Source organism: Arvicanthis niloticus, chromosome 1 (genome assembly GCF_011762505.2).
Source record: "Arvicanthis niloticus isolate mArvNil1 chromosome 1, mArvNil1.pat.X, whole genome shotgun sequence".
NCBI lineage: Eukaryota > Metazoa > Chordata > Mammalia > Rodentia > Muridae > Arvicanthis > Arvicanthis niloticus.
In genome coordinates this window covers 70402642-70422475 of record NC_047658.1, presented here as the reverse complement: position 1 = coordinate 70422475, position 19834 = coordinate 70402642, and the positions used below count along the sequence as shown (strand labels likewise).

The following is a 19834-nucleotide window of genomic DNA, read 5'->3' as shown; positions in this document are numbered from 1 at the left end:
CCTTAAGGGCAGAGGAAGCCCCCAAGAGAGTGTGAAGCAGACAGTGTCAGTGAGGGGAGACAAAGGCATCATTCTGGGAATAACAGAGGGTTGGAGGGCTGCATTGAAGGCTAGGCCAGGCAGAGACTCCTCCACTGCATCTTGGATTCTCAGAGCAGGAAGATTTCTCATGGGATATGAAAAGTCAGAGAAGGAAGATGAGGATGCTTGCCAGGAGGCAAATGCTTGCTCAGGGGTGGAGAGACAGGAAGCCTTCTAATGTGAGGTGGGCTGGGGGAGCCAGGGCTAGCATATTGACAGTCCCCTCCTGAACTCCTGTTGCTAATGCAGTTGCCCCTGAGACTTCATTACACTTCATGGGGACCATTACAGTGCCTGGACCTTACTTAGCCTGCTTTGGCTGCTAGGTTCAGGGAGCCTCCCTCAATGCAGGTCTACCCTTCATATGGTAATTACTGTGATTCACTGAGCTTCCATTTCCTGGCTGGATCAATATAGGTTCTAAACTCTTTCAATCTTAAACTCTCAAGTTGGGAGTAAGTAAAAATATGAACGCAAAGGTGCTCAAACTGGAACGAGATGGTATTTGTGTGTGGCAGGGTTGTGCTGGGGGGAGGGAAGTCTGCTGGATTTGGTGATCTACAAAATCTGAGTGTCGGGGAACCTAGCCTCCCAGGGTCTTCTGAGAGGGGATACTCATTCAGCAGACCCAGGAAGCTCGGGATGATGGGCAAGACTCCCATTTAGCCAGAACAGCAAGAAAGGAGTGTGTAATGCATTATGCAGAAGACAGAGAGCCAGACGTGGTAGCACGTGCCTAGAATATCAGCTCTCAAGAGGCTAAGTCAGGAGGCCTGCTGTGAGTAGGAGGCCAGCCTGAACTACATGGTGAGTTCTAGGCCAGCATGACCTACAGAGGGAGATCCTAGCTCCAAACAAACAAACAAACAACAAAAAGAGGGCTGAACCTTAGAATGTAGACACAGAAAAAGTGAAGGAAGACTTGAATCTGAGTACTCAGACCTTATTAGCTCACCTGACATGAAAACTCAGATGTCATGTACCTTGGGAATGTAGTTTCTTTGGCTATAAAGTAAAGGAATTGGACAACTGCATGTATATAAAAGTTCAGGACTGCCCACGGTCCAGCCTGTGGGTCTTCTAGAGGTTGGGATCAATCCTGGGTCCTCAGGGAAGCAGCAGTAACTGCAAAACATCCGATGACTCAAAAGGGAGATCAGGAAAAGGAAATCCACCAGGATTTCAATAACCAGAAAGACTTCCCTTATACTGGGACCCTAAAGCCACAAGTGTGGCTGTGGAGACATCTAGGTTTCTGGAAGCTGCCTGCACCGGCTCCCATAACCAGCAGAGTTTAGACAAGGAACCTTTGTGTCAGCTGAAGGCCCCAGGAGGCTGCAGAGAGGCTCAGCCACACAGCTCTGAGTATCCGTCCTTCTTACTCTGGACAAGGCTTCAAACAGTACCCTTTCTGGGCCCCTCCAAGGGCTGGGAGTCGTACTCTGGTTACCTAATAACGCAACCAACAAGGTCTACAACCCTAGACAGAGAGCAAGCTCCCTGGCCTGTTCTGAACGTGTCCGTTTATTTGGCCGCCCCAAGACTCCCTGGATGGAGACAGGAGGTAGAATCTTGAAAAGACTGGCTCCATTTCACAGAAAGTGGGTCCCTGAATGTGTCTTTCTGTGCTAAAGGTGGCCTAGAACACTCCAGATTCCTGAGTCAGAAATGGGAGGGGCAGACACCCATTCATCCACTCATTCACAGGACAGCAGTTGAGATGGCTGTTGTGGTCCTTGCCTTTCGGGGCACAAACTAGGACACGGACAGAAATGGGGTTTGTGACTGCAGAAAGTCTTCAGAGCAGGCTAAAGAGAAGAATTGAGGCAATTCAAGATGAAAGCTTAAACTAAACCGGGACTTGAGGAACCTGTTGGTGACCTGAAGGAAGAACGAAAACAGACGGAGGTGGTGAAACCGGCAAAGACTTCTCCTGGTAGCAGCAGTCCTAAAGCATGTTCATCTGTAAGTGAGATGGGCTGGGGCGGCAGCGGAGGGAAGGCTGCAGGTCAGCATAAAGGTCCATGGGTGGGCAGTGACAGGAGTCATGCCAGCACCAAGCAAATCTTGTGAAACTTGGGCGTCTCTGAAAATCGGTGAGCGAAGCAGGTGGCCTCTGTTCAGCCAGGACGGTCGCCTTCTGCCTCTCCCTGCTCAACAGCTGACCGGCGGCGACACTGACCAACCGCGTCCCCAAGCGGGTGGCAGACTGGAAGCATCTGTTTGGAAGGGTTGGGGGCGGCTCCGGCGTCTGCCCCGCCCTCCTGCTCGCCGCTGGGCCATGGGGTGCAGAGCCAGGCCGGGCAGGGCGGGGACCTGGGTGCTTCCAGGCACATGGGACCCTGCGCCTTTCGGCATGGGACTCGGGTACCAGAAACCTTGGCGGCGGCACCTGGAGGGGACCGGCGCAGCCGGGAGGTGAGGGGAGCCGCCTAGAGGGGAACAGACACAGGGAGAGGTCGCTAAGTGCGGCCTTGGGACGGGCGCGCCGGTCGACTCAGTGCCAAACAGAGAGAGCCCATTACGTGACTCTGTCCCGAGGGCCCCGGCTCCCAGCCCTTGTACTGAGCAAAACTGGGCGGTGAGAGCCGGCTACGGGTGCGCTGTTGAACTTTGTTTCCTCTAGAGCGTGGATCTCGGTGAGTGACAGCCTGGTATGTTTACCAGTGTACTGGGAGAATCTGTATGTTAGTGGGCGAATGCGCACACCCTTAGGGTGTGAGCGAGTGAACTTAAATTAGTCTGTGTGTACCCCTGGGGCATAAGTCTGTGGACAAGAGACCCGGGAATCCTGGAGACTTCTTGCGCTTACACTCTTTCCTCTCTTCAGAGTCATTCTGGGTAGCCCACTCGGTGTCAGTGAAATAAGAGGCAGTGGCAGCGGCAGCAGGGGTGTGGGGTGGGGAGTGGGGGTGGGGATGTGGGTGTGGGTGGCTAGTGTAGTTTCCTTTAAGGACAGTTAAGACTTTAATCTGTCTGGAAACTCTTAATCTGGCAGGTGGTATTGTAGGAAGGGTCAGGCAGAAGAAAGAGTGTCCACCTCACTAGAGCTACTTTGTGTGTGTGTGTGTGTGTGTGTGTGTGTGTGTGTGTGTGTGTGTGTGGTGTTACTGATCTCCAGAAGCTAGATCAAGTGTAGATCCTTCTGGGAACTAGCCTTTCCAGTTTGGAGATTTATGGGACTAGGTGACCGCCGTGCTCCGAATGGCATCCTCAGAGCCCCTGGGTCAGCAGCCTTGTTTTGGAAGAAGTTTGGAATAGTGGCTTTTGAAGATCAGGCTGGGGCCGCAGGGAAGTGTTGGTTATCTGTGGGTGGGAGTGGGAGGAAGGCGAGTCTCCGAACAATCAGCCTCTACACGGCTGCCATGAGGGCTGGGGGCAAGCCCTGCCGCGGAGGCCTGCCCCTCTCCTCCTCCACACTTTGGATTCTCCGGAGTTTTGAGGCCATGGGCAGCTTGGCATACTGAGTAATCCTCAGAAACAGCTGCCCAGATGCAGAGCAGGGTTGTGGCCTTTCCAGGACCCCTCTTGCCCACCTACCCCTGGAACCAGATGGATGTGTGAGGATGTCATCAAAGCCTCATGGGTGACTCCAGTTCTTTAATTTCCTGGCTGTAATCTTTCTTTTTAATTACAAGCATATATGCTACTATTGGGATGTTGTTGAACTGTCACTTGTTACAGTTTATAAACTTTATACAGTTTATAAAGATTCCTCATCTTATCCTCCTAAAGGCTCTGTGAGAAAGAAACTATTACCTTTATTTTGTAGATCAGAAAAGAGAGGCTTGGAGAATGTCTTGTCTAAGGTCACAAAGCCACATAAAACCTGGGACTCCTGCTTACCTGCTCCAGCTGAGGCCTCCATGCCCAGGGCCAAAGCTTCAGGATGAAGCTATGCTGCTTATTTCTAGGCCAAGGGGAGTTTGATTACTACAGTGTCTCACTCTACGTCCTGGAAGTCACTCTGTGGACCATGCTGACCACCAACTCACAGAGATCTGCCCATACCTAACTCTGGAGTTTGGGATTAAAGGCTGCCTCCAGAAGCCTTTCTTTGGACCTTTCTTGTGGCCTAATTGTCCAGCTGTTTATGGGATACCCACCATTATCTCCAGGTCTGCTCACAGGACCAGGAAGAGCTTGCTGACCTGGTCAGCAAGTGCTGAGTAAGAAGTGCCCTTCGGTGCATCTCTTCTCTCTCCTAACTGCCTTCCCTAGGCCTATCTGTGCACCCTATAGCCCATAGTTTCCTCCTGAGATGCTTTTGGGTCCCTAAGCCATCAGAAGAGCTGAATGGGAAGAACATGGATGCAAGACCCTCTAGAGAAGCCTGTTAGTTGTGTTATAAAGCCAGGCCATTTCTTTCTCACTTTGTCCTTATTATCCAGCACAGATGGGGCACAGCAGGTGCCAGGGAGTAGCTGGGAAATGAGCAACCAGGGGCTGTGGCTATTCAGAAGAGAAAGGCTTTGATTCATGAAGAGCCACCGTAGTGCCCCCCTGCCCCAGGACAGGGTCTTATATCGCCTAGTCTGGCCTTGAACTCAGCCTGTAGAATGACCTTAAACTTCTAAGCCTCCTGCCTCCACCTCTTGAATGCCAGGCTGGTAGGCTGCACCCATTATATTTGATTCTGCCAATTAAATCAAGGGCTTCCTGCAATCTAGGTAAACATTCTGCCAATTGATCTACATCCTAGTCCTTCAGTCTCACGAGAGAGTAGCCTCTTATAGTCTATCTTCCTCCTCTTCCATGTTGTTCCCTGAGCCTTAAGTGTGGAAGATACGTTGTAGACGTATGATTAATTGAGGCTAGGCACCCTCTATTGCCCTGTCACCCAGACGGTGAGGCATACTTCAAGCTTTATATAGAATGAGTAGCAATATTCTCTGGTGCAGAGAGTTACATCCTGGACCTTGCTGCACCCAACTGGATCCTCCATTTTGGCATCCTATCCCTGCCACTGAAGAAGAGAGGCCTGGGCATTAGGCTTCCCTCTGACTTGTATAGATACAGTCTCCTGAAGAGTGTCTAGCCTCTAGTTCTAGAGACTTTGTAATAGAGACTTTAGCCAAGCCGGGGCTTGAGTTGGGAAGGGGGCTGACAGGGAGTCCCGAAGCAAGAGCTAGTTCTTCTGCCTGTATCATAATAAGTACAGAGGTACCCTACCCTCCAAACTCCCTGGTGCTAACCACTTTCCATGCGGTACCATCTTTGTAAGCTCTGAGGATGCCTTCCCTTCTTAATCTGGAGAATAAGCTCTCGGCTTGGCATTTGAGCCTTTTCAAATGAATTCTTTGGCCCCCACACATCCCATGCCACCTAACCCTCCAAGCCAGCCACTTGTGACCAACTGGCACTTCCTCAACAGCCTGTCCCCTTGCCCACTGAGTCTGGCTTGGGCTTCCTCCATTCTCTTCTCTGTCTTCTTCACAACCCCAGGTTATCAATTGAGGTCCAGCTCCATGGGGAAAGCTTCCCCTGACCACTTCCCCAAGACACAAGTTGTCCTAACTCCGTGGCTCCTGAGTTCCCAGTCCTTTGGTTTCTTTTTGGATATGTTTGGATCTCCCCAAACGACCTATCCATCCCTGGGTCTTCTCCCAAAGCTTGACTGGGCACTCCTCAGGGGGCGTGGAAGTGTTCACTCTGAAGCCACACTTATAGAGGTATTGGCAGGTGTTTGCTAGAGCTTTGTGGCTCTTGGGACTGTGGGTTATGGTTGTGTTACTTTGAGCACAAACTCCTAGATCTGAGGATCTCAGCCAAAGGCTTTCTGGAGCCACAAGAAATGGAACTTTGGATGCAGCACCTGCTCCAGCAGGCAAACTGAAGGAACAGCATGAGATTCAGGCACTCGTGGGATTAGACTCTGAGACCTACTGGCCTGGGTATATTCCAAAAGTGCTCCGAGGAGACAGTTTCCATCCCATAGCCTCCTGTGCATCCTGTGATGTATACCTGGATTCTTTCATCTCCTAAGGTGGATGCTTCCTGCTCCTTCCCAGACATGATCACAGCTTGGACCACAACCTCTGTCTCTATTGGAGACTCAGGGCAGGCACCACAATGAACAGTATTATAGAATCTGAGAATTCAGTGTTTCCCTGCCACGATGGGAAGAGACTGCCTGCAAGTCAAGGCTGGACACAGCTTGCTCCCCGTGGGCCCCACCCCCATCAATCCCAGGTCTTATTCATTCTTAGTGAGCTGTTCTGTGGATCTGTAACTCTTCCAGTTTGACCAGTAGGAACTTACACTCAAAGACTAGATCTGACTAGACCCAGACTGCACATCGTAACAGGCTCCCAGTTGGAACCTCAACCCAGGGTTCTTGCTTCTTGGGTCTCACTGGAGGCATGCAGGTGATTGGCTAGGGTGGAGTCTGGGACCTTGTGGTTGTGAGTCCATTCAGCCCATCTCTGAAGTCCTGTGCTACACCCAGTTGAGCTCGGCCACTTAGGATCAGTGGCTTGGAGTCCTGCCCTGGTTAGGTAGGCCCTTTCTCCTTAGGAGTCTCAACCTTGGAGCACTTGGTGCTCTCTCAGCCTCAATGAGTGGCTCCCACAGTTGAGATCTTGGGAGGTTCAGGGAAAGCACTGAAGAGTACAGGGACCTCCTTGAAGGGAGGCCGTATAACACGCATTCACACACTCATACTTACATACACTTACACACACATACATACACATTCACACACATACACACACACACTCTGATACCATCAGAGGTCACCCCTGAACTGTGTCCCCAGACTATCCCTTATGCTCAGTGCTCATGATATAATTAATATACCAGGCACAGTTGAGGGGAACTGCTGTCCTCTAGCCCCTTGGAGGACATTTGGGAGGGGATAGGCAGTGACTTCTTAGTCCTCTGTTACCCTGTACTTTGCTCAGCCACAGCGGTGCTTAGTGGTTCAGGCCATCTTGCCCAGATTTGTGCTCACTCATCTCTCCACCAACCTGATGTCAACTCATTTTTCTAACCACAAGTCAGGTGATCTTTCTCCAGGAAATCTTCCCCGACCACCAGGGCCTCCTTTCCCAGCAGGGCCTTCTGGGCTTCCTTTAAGCCTGGCACCCTGATTGTCATTGTCTGTTTCTGGGTGTGCCTCCCTGACCTTGACAGTGAACTTCTTGAGATTAGGGAAGAATGTAACCTTTGAGTCACCAGGTAATTTGCACAGGGGCAATCCTGGGGACAGAGGGGAATGAGGAGGGCTCTGGACACCCTCACTCCTTGCCCCCGTTCCCCACCATCCCTGTAACCCACCATCCACCCTCACCCCCACCCCTATAATTCCTGCAGGAGTACTTACCCCGCTCATCCTTTAGGGGTAGCCCATCCCTCCTGTCTCTGCTCTGCAGCGCAACCTCCTCTCTTATTATTCTGTAATGTGAGTGTGAGTTCTTTTTTTTTTTTTTTTTTAACTATCTCAACAGCTCACAAGCAAGTTGTTTCATTAAGAGAAGACTGATATGTGGGCTATGGGGTTGACAGCTGTCCAACCACCAGCTGAGAAGAGCAGAACATATCCCCTGCCCACCCTGTGCTCTCTCCTGCCTCTTGATGTTGTTTTAAGTCCAGGTCCTCAGTTCCCCTCCTTAAAATCTCTTCCTGACAAAGGCAGGTGGGTAGCAGGGGTCTTTGGCATGTGATAGAACTCTCTCCCCTGCCAGGCTGGACAGGGTCCACCAGCCTCGCAGGTGGCACATTCCAGAGCCACCCTAGCAAAGGAGCTGGAATGTTGTCTAACCACCCAGGAAATTCTGCTGCCAGGCGAGGAGCAGCCACTTCCTTCTCTTGGCTTTTTACTTACTAGCCTGGGACTAGTGAGAAAGAAGCAGGGAGTCGGGGAAGGGCCAGAGCAGGGGAAGGGGCTCTACCTGCTGGGCTTGGCTCTGCCTTTGACTCTCTGAGGTTCTTGAGTGAGACCTTGAGCCTCTTACTTTGTGGTCTTAGTTTTTTAACCTGAGAAATGAGTACATCTTGGCTTCATCACAGTTGGGAAGTCCTGAAGAATCCATCCCTGGTTCTGCTGGTTGGGACCGCCTCTGCTGGTGATGGAGCAAAGAGGCAGAGCTTGGGAGTTTGGAGTCAAAGATGAATGGGCAGGGGCTCCTTAGGGATGCAACTTGGACCTTTCAGGGTCGGATATAGTGGTCAGGGGCACAGTAGAACTCTGCTATTTGCTACTTTTGTGGCTCTAGGAGGTTACTTTAGCCTGTGGGGACCCCCCAGATTAAATACAAAGAGGCTTATGAAGCCACCTAACATAGAAATGGTTACAGAGAATGCTCAGCTCTCGAGAGGAGACAGATGGTGGAAGATGAGGGAAGCTGTCTCTGAATGAGAGGAACAATGCGACTGCTTCAGTTGTTCTGAGACAGGAGGATGAGGGAGGAGGTGAAGATGACACGTCTTCTAGTAGGGTGGCAGGAACCAGTTCAGCTAAGACCTTGAGGGCAAAGCTGAGGACCTTGGACGTTAACCTGATAGCACTAGGGAGCTACGGAGGGTTTGAGCTCAAGGTGGTCATGTGATCAAGGTGGGCATCAAGAAGACAATGTGACTGAAGAGTTAAGGTTGGAAAGGCAGGGCAGAGGGCGGTGAGGACTGCTACAAGGAGAATGCCGAGGGGTTCAGAGGGAAAGGTTGGCCCTATGTCTGCTTCAGGCAAAGGGCAGAGAGGTACATCTAGGGAGCTGCGCTGGTTGAACTGGTAGGACTTGGTGAGTGGTAGGCATCTGATGGGGTGGAGAGTTGTCATGGCAACCTAGAAGGATGGTGGAGGGCCTTTGGGAACGTGGCGTGTTCTGCCTTAGCTGGTTGGTTGGGCACCTCCTGAGGACACACCTCAGGGAATATACCTGGGTGGGGCAAGTTGAAAAGGGGAACTCCTTCATCTGGCCACCAAGACCTTGAGCAGACAGCCAGATAGCAACCCACAGTCTGGACCATGTCAGCCTAAGATGCCAGGCCTGGATGCATCAAGTTATCGGTAGTTGGAATCCACTTCCCAGGCCCACTCTTGGTCCTCTTCCTGCAGCCACCCATCTCCTGCTGTCCTATAAACACCTCGAGCTTAGGGGCTCCACTCCCCTGCTGTTGAGACAGTAAGCAGATGGGAAAAGATATTCATGGGGCTGAAAGCATAGCTCAGTGGGATAGCACTAACCTGTCATGCTTTAGGCCCTAGCACCAAAAAACAAAACCAAACAAGCAAATGAAAAGCCACACAATGTGTGTGTGTGTGTGTGTGTGTGTGTCTGTCTGTCTGTCTGTCTGTCTGTCTGTCTCAGTTAGTAAAGCTTTCCTAGCATACTTGAAGCCTAGGTTATCTACCCCAGCACCACATAAACAGGATGTGATGGTACATGTCTATAATCCCAGCACTTGGGAGGTAAGGGTAGAAGAATCAGAAAGTCAAGCTCATCCTCAGCTATCCAGTGAGATCAGCCTGAGATGTAGAGCTGAGGTGTAGAGCTCTGTGTTAAAAGAAGAAAATTATTCAGGAAACTTCTGGTAGGTACTAGGACCTATTTCACACAGTGGGTTCCTTTCACTAGACAGCTGTCCTCTCTATAGAAAATGCCAAATGCCCTATGCCTGCTGTATATGAGGGGCTCCCAGCTCAGCTCCATCCTTGAGTTTCCTCCTCCATCCAATGGGGATTTAGCACAGGTAGCTAAAATCCAGAAGCTGTACAAAGACCTATCTAGACCATGTCAATGTACCCACTGCATGCACACAGGAGTGTGAAAGTGCGTTCTCTGGATGTCTATGTGCATTTGTATCTGTATGTATTCAGGTGTGGTGTGGTGTGGTGTGTGTGTGTGTGTGTGTGTGTGTGTGTGTGTGTGTAACACTTGTGGAGGAATGTCTAGATGTGGAGTGAAGAGTTAGGGGACTCTAGTTAGACACCTATCCTGCACAAAGGTATGTTAGCATTCATGTGCAGTATATGATGGGCCAAGAAGGTACTGACCATTTCCTGCTGTGGGGCTAAAGTGCAGAACCAGGACCAAAGGAAGGGACACTGGAGACTTGGCTCAGCTCTGCAAGATACCAGGGGAGATCTTCCACAACACCTCCTTCCTGTGAAAGGGGGTGCCAGAGAGGGAGGCTATAATAGCCCATTCCTGGAACATATGAGTTAGCAGGGGATAGCAGGGTGTGTGAGTGTGCAGAGGGCACTGTGACCAGGCAAGCACACTAGCTCTCCTCTTGGCTTCTCTGGGGCCACAGTTAAAGAAGAGGAAGCAATCCGTAGGGGAAGAGAGAGAGAAAACATGGCCTGGTTGACAGAGTCTGAGCCCACATTTGCTTCTTCATCTCTGGGTGTCTGCAGGAGCCCTCCAGGCAGCTGCTTGCCTTGAAAAATGCTGGAGGCTGGGCGGGGGCCCAGGCCCAGGAACCTGTTCTTCCTGTTTCCTGCCTCAGTCCCAGTAGCTGGTCCAGGCCTGTTCATATGTGAGTGAAGAGCTGGGGCAGGCGCTGAGCATCCTCACCACATCAAGAGCAGGAGCCGATCAGGTCCAGGTGTGTGAGGCGGGTCCACTGGCTGGGAGGCTGGGCATTCTGTATGTGTACACATTGAATTCTGCTCACATCAGTGGGACCTGAGGCAGGGACCCTGCTCTGCTCCTTTATCCCAGGCTCTGTTGAATTTAGGCTCTGGAGCCACACAGCCCTTGGTGTCAAGCCTAGTTTTTCTAATTCCTTCCAGTATGGCCAAAGCAAATAGCTGGTGTAGATATTTACCAGGAACTGACCGCTGCCTTGTGGTTGCTGCTTAAACCTAATCCGATCCCTACTGAACAGGGAGGGTAGCAGAGGGGCCTGCAGGATATGAAGCTGATGAGACCGAGCCATAGATGGGCCAGCTGATGTACGGGGTTGCCTTAGCCTGCTGACCAGTCCCTAGAATGCATTACCAGACTGTTTCCCTGGCTTTAGAAGGCCAAGGATGACAAAACAGGGCAAGGTCTTCCAGATGGTATCAGGGTTGAACAAGAGGTAGTGTAAGGATCCCTCTGCTGCAGGAGAAGAGCTTGGGTGGGCTGGGTCCCGTGCCTCTTGTGCTCATTCTTCTGGGTTCCCACGGCCTCCAGCACACCATTCACCCATCCATCCATTCATTCATCTTTTCTTTCTCACAACAACTGCTTGTAGGTTGGGCTGCTTGCTGGGTGATAGGTACAGAGATTATCACATGGATCCAGCCCTCAAAGAAATATGTTGAAGAGGGAGTAGAAAGACAGATTACCAGGATGGAGAAAAGGCATGAGGGGCTGGTGAACTGAGAAAGTTCCAGTAATTGAGAAAGAGCCTAGAGAAATGGATGGGAAGATCATTCTGGAAAGGCTTTGGGGACAGTCTGTGCAGTGTTAACAAAGATAATGGGACCTGGATGGGTTGGTTCACTTCTCCATTAAACTGAGAGTTCTTGGGACACAGCCAGCAAGAACTGGGCATAGCAGAGCCAGCCAGTGTGAGGGGACCAGTGACCAAGACAGCCGGAGCAGCCTCCATGAAGCTGAGATCACTGAGTGGTGCTAAAGGAGAGGGCTAGGGGCTAGCAAGATGGCTTTACAGGCTAGTGAGTTGGCCTGGGGAAGGAGAGGACTGACAGCATCAGTCTGGAACAGGGCCATTGTGATAGAGTTCCCAGCTGGCCTAGAGGGCAGAGGCCAGGATGTCTTAAAACAGGTGGAAAGGGAAGCTCCTTGGTTCTGGGGACAAGGAAGTTCCACCCTGCCCTTTAGTGTCAGAGATTCCACGGGCAAGGAACAGCAGGGAACTAGTGACGTTGACTAGAGAGCTGGCCAAGTGGAGAGCAGTGATGGGCAGGAATGGAGCAGCCGTGCAGGCGTGACAGGGTGCATGGATTAGAAGAATTCGCTCCCTTTCTCCAGTGGGGCAGAGCTCCTCCTGAGGGGAGGTTTGGCACTACCATTCTCCAGGATTTGACCCCTGCGATGGAGGAGGGCTTCTTAGCTGGGACCCTCATGTTCAGTCTGCTGTGCCCTTCAGTTCAGGTGCCCTTTGGTGCCTGCTCCCTGACTGCAGCTGAGAGTGATGTTGTCGTCATTTTTGCTTTGCTTCCCTTTAGACAGAGAGAATGTAGCTTTATGATGAAAAAGCAGGCAAAGAATTCCCTACAGTACTTCCAAAGTAGGAATACTACAATTTAAAAAACACTTCTGCTGCTAAATTTACGATTTCTTGGGTTTGGAGAGATGGATCAGCAGCTGTCTTGCAGAGGACCCAGGTCTTATTCCCACTTGGTAGTTTACAGCCATTTGTAACTCCAGCTCCAGGAAACCAGATGCCTTCTTCAGCCTGCATGACATAGCACATGTATATCCAGGCAAAAACTCATATGCATACATTTTAAGATTCACATTTCTGAGCTGAAGAATGGCTCAGTGGTTAAGAGTGCTGTTTTTGTAGAGGACCCAGCACCCACATGGTGGCTCACAACCAATCCTAACCCCAGTTCCAGGGAACCTGACCTGCCTGCGGCTCGCTACAGGCTTTCGACACACACATGTACATAGGTACATACATGCAAGCAAGGCATTCACATACATAAAATAAATAAATCAAAGTTTTTTTAAAAAATTTAATTTGACTCTGTCTAGTAAAATAAGATTTAGCCACACAAGCTTGCTCTTTGTAGCCACACTGCATTATTAGCTCAGGAAAACGGAGATAAAAGAAACTGATCACTCACTATTTACCACATCGTATTAGGTCAAGTCTTGCCTTGGGCCCCTTTGGATAAAACTTTCTACTCTAGAGCTGGAGAGATGGCTCAGTGGTTAAGAGCACTGACTGCTCTTCCAGAGGTCCTGAGTTCAAGTCCCAGAAACTCACAGCCATCTGTAAGGGGATCTGACACCCCCTTCTAGTGTGTCTGAAGAGAGTGACAGTGTACTCATATAAATAAAATAAAACTTTCTACTCTAGCCCAGGAAGACTTGTCATTTTCTTTTTCATGCACACACTTTATATCTGTGATGTCCGTTGCTTATTTATTTTATGTGTATGTCTGTGGTGCACATGTGCCACAGTGCCCATGTGGAGGTCAGGAGACCACTTGGGAGAGTCCCCCCTTCTACAACGTGGGGTGCTTGCCTTGGCCTCGGGCTGTTAGTCTTGGCAGCAGGTGACTTTACCTAAAGGCTGAGTCATTTCACCAGGCCCCCACTGTTCTTAGACAGTCCTTCTATGTAACCAGGCTGTCCCAAATGTCTTCTACTCCTGCCTCAGCCTCCTGAGTTCTGGGATGGCAGATGTGGGCCTCCTCACCCTGATCTGAAAGAGCTCTTAGTGGTTACAGGGTGGAACGCAGGGGGCGAGGGGGAGGTGGCCACCTGCCCTGCAGGCATTCGTTGTACCCTGGCTGGCCAGGCCCTGTGAATAGGCAAAGTACAAGGCACACAGATGGTGGAAAGGCTTCAGTGCAATAGGTACCAGGGAAGGCCCAGAAGAGCTAACTTTCTCCTCCAAAGAAACCCCCCTCCTTCCCTCATCCCACAGCAGCAATCCCAGACTCTCCTGGGCTCTCCAGGAAGGTCACTGCCCCATCTGGTTGTCCTCTCAGAGGTGGAGAACAGGATTGCTGTTTGCAGATGAAGAAAGTGCCAGAATATAGCAGTAACACTTAAAAAGTTGACCCAGGCAGTGGTGGCACACAGCTTTAATGCCAGAACTTGGGAGGCAGAGGCAGGTGGATCTCTGTGAGTTTGAGGACAGTCTCCTCTCCAGAGGGAGTTCCAGACAGGTGGGGCTACATGGAGAAACCCTGCTTCAACAAAACAAAAGCGAAAACAATACAAAGCAAAAAAGTTGAACAAAGGCTAGAGAGCAGTTGTGCCTCTTGCAGAGGACTAGGGTTCTGTTCCCACTACCCACAGAGAGTGTGCTGGGTCCCATAGCTTCAGTTCTGGTGAATCCCCTCACCTCTGCAGCACCAGGCACACACTGGCGCACAGATATAGACACAAAGAAAGCACTCATATACATAAAATAAAAGTTAAAAGTTGCACAAGAAACTGGCTGATGGAAGAGGGAGACCCTTGAACATTCTCCAGTCCCCAGGGACTAGAAGATGGATTTTAAAGCTGAGAGTTTATGAGAATGTAGGCATGCTGGATGCGCAGACCAGAGAAACTCAGTGGGCAGTGGGCACTGGGGTGCAGCAGAGGGTCAATCTTGAGGTCACTTCCTATAATCTGAAATCATACCCCTCTGGAATCCCCAGATCTCTGTCCCAAGCCTGAGTCCTTAGTCTTGGACTATCTGATCCAGAAGTTTACAGCAGGGGCGGGGGGGGGGGGGGGTCATTGGGTTCAAGAGTAAATATTTTAAACTTTGGAGAACATGTGGTCTTGATCAGAACTGTTCAACTTAACAGATGGGCGTGGTTGTGTTCCAGTACAGCTTCTCCTACAAAAACAGGCTGGTGGGCTGGAGTCAGCCTTAGACTGTCTTTGGCTCACCCTGTTGTGAAGTTAGAATTGTGTGATGTTGGTTTTCATGGATCTCACAAGTTTCTGGGGCTTTAGGAGATTCTGGGTGTAGGAGGAAATGCAGGTCACCTGACAAGACAAGTCTTGATTTGGAACTGGTCTGTGGTGGTGGATACCTTTGATTCCAGTACTCAAAAGACAGAGACAAAGGTAGGTGGATCACTGTCAGTTTGAGGCCAGCCCAGTCTACAGAGTGAGTTCCAGGACAGCCAGGGCTACATAGAGAAACCCTGTCTTGGGGCGCGGGGTGGGGGGAGCCTTGATTTGGGTTAACAAGTTTTTCTTCGTTGTTATTTTTGTTGTTGTTGTTGATGATGATGATGATAATGATGATGATAGTCTTTCGGGTTGTTTTGTTCCATTTGTTTATTTTTCAGACAGGATCTTACTTACTATGTAGCCCAGGCTGCCCAAGCAAGCCTTCAACTCACAATTCACCTACCTCTGCCTCCTAAATGTTGTGATTGTAGGAGCAAGTCATTACATCTGGCTTAGGCAAATCTTGAGTCTGTGTGTTGATGGGGTATAAACCCATGGCCTCCTGGATGCCAAGCAAGTGTTCTATCACCGAGCTATACCTCTAGCCTTAGGCAAATCTTAACAAGTCTCCTCCTCGTTTGAGCCCGGTCGTGATAGCTTTCTTTCCACCTCTCCCTTCCCTACAGGGCAATGGCAGCAGACCTGGACCCCTGGAATAAAACCGTCAATGGCACCTGGGAGGGGGACGAACTGGGCTACAAGTGTCGCTTCAACGAGGACTTTAAGTATGTGCTGCTGCCCGTGTCCTATGGCGTGGTGTGCGTGCTTGGGTTGTGCCTGAACGTCGTGGCTCTCTACATCTTCCTGTGCCGCCTCAAGACTTGGAACGCCTCCACCACCTACATGTTTCACCTGGCAGTTTCTGACTCTCTCTACGCAGCCTCCCTGCCGCTGCTGGTTTATTACTACGCCCAGGGTGACCACTGGCCATTTAGCACAATGCTCTGCAAGTTGGTGCGTTTCCTCTTCTACACCAACCTCTACAGCAGCATCTTCTTCCTCACCTGCATCAGCGTGCACCGGTGCCTGGGGGTCCTGCGCCCTCTGCACTCCCTGCGCTGGGGCCGTGCCCGCTATGCCCGCCGGGTGGCTGCAGTTGTGTGGGTGCTGGTGCTGGCCTGCCAGGCACCCGTGCTCCACTTTGTCACCACCAGCGAGCGGGGGAACCGAATCACCTGCCACGACACCTCAGCCCGGAAGCTCTTTAGCAATTTTGTGGCTTATAGCTCCGTCATGCTGGGTCTGCTTTTTGCTGTGCCTTTTTCCATCATCCTGGTCTGTTACGTGCTCATGGCCCGGCGGCTGCTCAAACCAGCTTATGGGACCACAGGAGGTCTGCCTCGGGCCAAGCGCAAGTCTGTACGCACCATTGCCTTGGTACTGGCCGTCTTCGCCCTCTGCTTCCTGCCTTTCCATGTCACCCGCACCCTCTACTACTCCTTCCGATCACTTGACCTCAGCTGCCACACCCTCAATGCCATCAACATGGCATATAAGATCACCCGGCCACTGGCCAGCGCCAACAGTTGCCTTGACCCTGTGCTCTACTTCCTGGCAGGGCAGAGACTTGTCCGCTTTGCCCGAGATGCCAAGCCACCCACAGAGCCTACTCCCAGCCCACAGGCTCGTCGCAAGCTGGGCCCGCACCGGCCTAATAGAACTGACACTGTGAGGAAAGATTTGTCAATCAGCAGTGATGACTCAAGACGGACAGAGTCCACACCAGCTGCAAGTGAGACTAAGGACATTCGGCTATAGCACCTCAGTCAGGTGTCAGTTCATATAGGGGAGCTGTAGGGGACCAAGGCTTGTTCAAAGGGGCTGATATCCTCCAATTCGGATCATCAACAGCTCTCACTTGGCAGGGGCTCATGATACTCATCTTGTGGTCCCAAGAGTAACAGGACCCCAAAGTCCCCAATCATTTGTGTGTGTGAGCTGGGAAATCATATCTTAAGAAAGGCAATGCCATCTGACTCCCATGCAGACAGCTGCGATTCCTGCCAAGGTACCTAGGCTGAGGTTCAGCCTCCTAAATCCAAGGGAGAAGCAGGCCCAGAGAGGACACAACAGAGTCCAGGCTAGCTACCTGGATTAGTAGTGGAATCACAAGGTGACTAGAGGGCTCTTGTTCCCATGGTGATATAGGATAGACCTGGGCACGACTGGGCACTACGATGGACTCAGCTCAGAGGAGAACCCTCAGGCCAAGGGACAAATATCTGAGAGCTAATGTCAGATCCATCTGGAGCCTTCCCTGAGCTGGCAGCAGGTGGAAACCGTAACTTATACGAAAGGCTGTGCCACCTTTTGGGCTGTGCTCTGGGGAATGGCCTGGGAAGTTGTCACCACCCACACTGCCTTCTTTCAGTAATAGGAAGACTCGAACCGGTTATCCCTCCTCAGTCCCCCAGGTCAACCCTGCTTTTAAGCCACTTGGCTTCTGTATTGTACTATGCCAGGCATGGAGAAGAGTCAAATCAGGCTCTAGTTCTTGGGGTTCCCCAGTTCACAAAACCTCACATGTGCTGGTAAACGTCAAACCATTTAACTGAATTGGGGTGGGGAGGGGCTTTTATTTATAACACTGCCAGTTGTTGCAATCAATCCCACTGTGGCCAATCCTATTTCAATTTCAAATTACCAAAACAATGGCAAACCCATTGCAAAAGCCCTGAAAAATCAACAACTGGTTCTTTTTTCTGGGCTTGTGGGGGAGGGTAGTGTTGCTGATTAGGTAGGGTCTTAGGTAACCAATGGTGGCCTTGTAGCTGCCATGAAGCTGAAGCTGACCTTGAACTCCCTACCCTCTAGCCTCCATCGACAAAGTGCTAGGATTACAGGCAGATGCCACACCTGTCCAACAACTGGTTCTTAAAAGCAGATGCAGGGGTACTGACTAGCTGGGATGAACCCTGGTCAGGGAGGGGTCCCTAGAATGCCAGAAAGTGGACTGGGCCAGCTCTACCTCCTCTATCTCCCCTCTCCTCTCAGCCATTAAAGCGGAGACATCCCCAGCTGATCTCTGTGCATTTTGTTGCTTTGATTTGGGGTCTTGAGATGTGGTTCAGAATATTTAGAATTCCTGGACTCAAAGGATTGATCACAGCTCCCCCCAAGTAAGCTGGTTTATGAGCACAGTCTCTTTATACAGCTTACCTCCAGAGCACCACCAATGACAAGGAGCCATCATAGGCCAGGACCCAACTAATTATTCTGCAGTGTGTAATTCAGAGTCATCTGCCCAGAAGAGCATGAGATGCCTACCCCGAACATTCTATGTTCATACTACAGTGTATGTACCTGGAGTCCCTCTGAGCTTTGGTAACTTATACTTGTGGAATGTCCTGGGTCTTTCTTGCAGGCCTGAGCCGGTCTCTTTCTAACCCTGCACAGCCAGGGCTCAGTTTATGGGCAGACCCTTCCTACAGAAACCCCCTGAGCTGTGCTGAGAGCTGGAGGCAGAGATGCACGTCGTGACTTGGAGGGGCCTTCAGTGTTCACCTGTGGTAGGGGATAGGGCTGTTTTCACCATGGACCAGAGTCCCCCTAGTTTCCACACACACCCCAGTTGCTCTAGAAACCGCAAAACTCAGCATCCACATGGATGGAGACCATACTGTGGCTTGCTTCCAGTAACTTTCTTTAACCACTGCATGCAGATTTCCAAGGACACAGGGCCTCGGAACACTTCTTATTACCTAGCTTTGTGGCAGCCATGGGTTCCTATGCAGCCAATGCTTCCTAGGGAGCCAGGGGAAGGCCTATGGTCCTACCTTCAGGAGCCAATCAGACTGCCTGTTCCCGTGGTGACCAGCATCCAGGCAACTTGCCTGGCGGGTAAGATTCTTGACCCTTCTGCCTGGTGCTATTTTCAGCCCAAGTTAAGACCAAGATTTTCCACCAACCCTGGACCATTGTCCAGTAGTGACGTGAGGTGACCTACCTATGCTCAAAATATCTCCTCTTACCCTCCCAACCTCCCTGCCCATCCCCCACCCTCACACCACATCCCAGGGATGCAGGGTCCTGAAGGCCACTGTGAAAGGGCACAGGAGCCACACGACCACTAGACAGGAGCCCAAGGGTTGTCCATCTCAGCTGCAGACTCAAGGCCACAGAGAGGAGAGGCCATGTCCAAGGTCATTGTGGTTCCCAGGCATGAGCCAGGGGCTTGGGCTGCTTCTGTTACTGTGCCACCCCCTCCAGTATATGTCAGTGACTTCTTGAGTGCCTTGTGCCCCTTGAACAGTCCAGCTGCCCTCCCACTGCCCCAGAGCTGGAGAATTGTGATCAGGGACTTAACACAGGGGAACTAGAATGGGGCAGGCTGGACAAGCAGGGTAAATGCTTACTGCTGTCTACAGCTGTTGTTCTCAGTGAACGCCAAGTAACTGAGGGTGGCAGTCCTGTCCCCTAGGCTCTGTGGCCTATGAAATCTGCATGCAGTGGTTCAAAGAAAGCTTCCTGGGAGAAAGTCACTGTGTGGTCCGTAACCATGTGGATGCCTGGATGGACGGGAGGAACTGTAGAGGACATTGATGCCCTTGTCCCCCAAGATCAGAAAAGTTTCTAGACAACATGTCCATGCCTGGTCGCTCCAGTCTTAGTACATGCCAGCCACCACCCCAGTCCCATCTATACTCATCATGGTGGGTTTGGGCTTATGTTTTTAGAACAGGTCATGGAGGCTGGAAGTCCTGTACTGGCCTGTGTCTCCCACATGGTTTAGTTATCTTCACACCCAGTCTGTGAGATAGATATTATTAGTGCTGTTTAAGAGCAGATAGCAGTTGAAAGAAGGCTTGGTCCAGGTAGGCTGTAGGTAACACAGCTAAGGCTGTGTCAAGGAAGAGTTCATATCTCCAAAGGTCCCCAGTGACTCTCTAGCATTCCACACTGCCACAGGTCAGGAGGGTCTATCCATAATCTTTTCCGTGATTCAGACCCAGGCAGTCAGTGTAGTGGGGAGTGGGGTCAGCACACAGACTAGGTTGGATGATCACACCTACTCTTCCAACATAGTCCCTTAAGTACATGGCTCCATCTCACAGCACCTCACTTTTCTCATCTCAGTGAGATACAACCTCTCATGCAGGGTCTTAGGAGGCTTACCTCAGACTGCATGTGCACACACACACACATACACACACACACGCACGCACACA

The 19834-nt window shown here is 51.0% G+C and overlaps 1 protein-coding gene across 5 annotated transcripts; it reads left to right on the top strand.

Moving 5' to 3' along the window:
• Positions 1-1793: 1793 nt before the first annotated feature.
• On the top strand, positions 1794-17688 carry P2ry2 (purinergic receptor P2Y2). 5 transcript variants are annotated; one of them, XM_034487001.2, is made up of 3 exons: positions 2344-2499; positions 10439-10629; positions 15293-17688. In XM_034487001.2, exon 3 carries the CDS (start codon positions 15297-15299, stop codon positions 16422-16424), a length of 1128 nt encoding a protein of 375 aa, XP_034342892.1. In that variant the 5' UTR covers positions 2344-2499; positions 10439-10629; positions 15293-15296; the 3' UTR covers positions 16425-17688. The 5 variants fall into 5 exon arrangements, with proteins under 5 accessions (XP_034342902.1, XP_034342892.1, XP_034342874.2 ...); XM_034486991.2 differs by having other exon boundaries at positions 2348-2720; XM_034487011.2 differs by lacking the exons at positions 2344-2499; positions 10439-10629 and adding an exon at positions 1794-2046.
• Positions 17689-19834: the final 2146 nt, after the last annotated feature.

What these genes read in the sequence shown, in the direction of transcription:
- P2ry2 (XM_034486983.2), top strand. Translation starts at nt 2,363, where the DNA reads ATGGGGTGCAGAGCCAGGCCGGGCAGGGCGGGGACCTGGGTGCTTCCA. An exon ending in GGGACCGGCGCAGCCGGGAG is followed by an intron (nt 2,500 to 15,292) that starts GTGAGGGGAGCC and finishes CCTTCCCTACAG; the next exon opens with GGCAATGGCAGCAGACCTGG.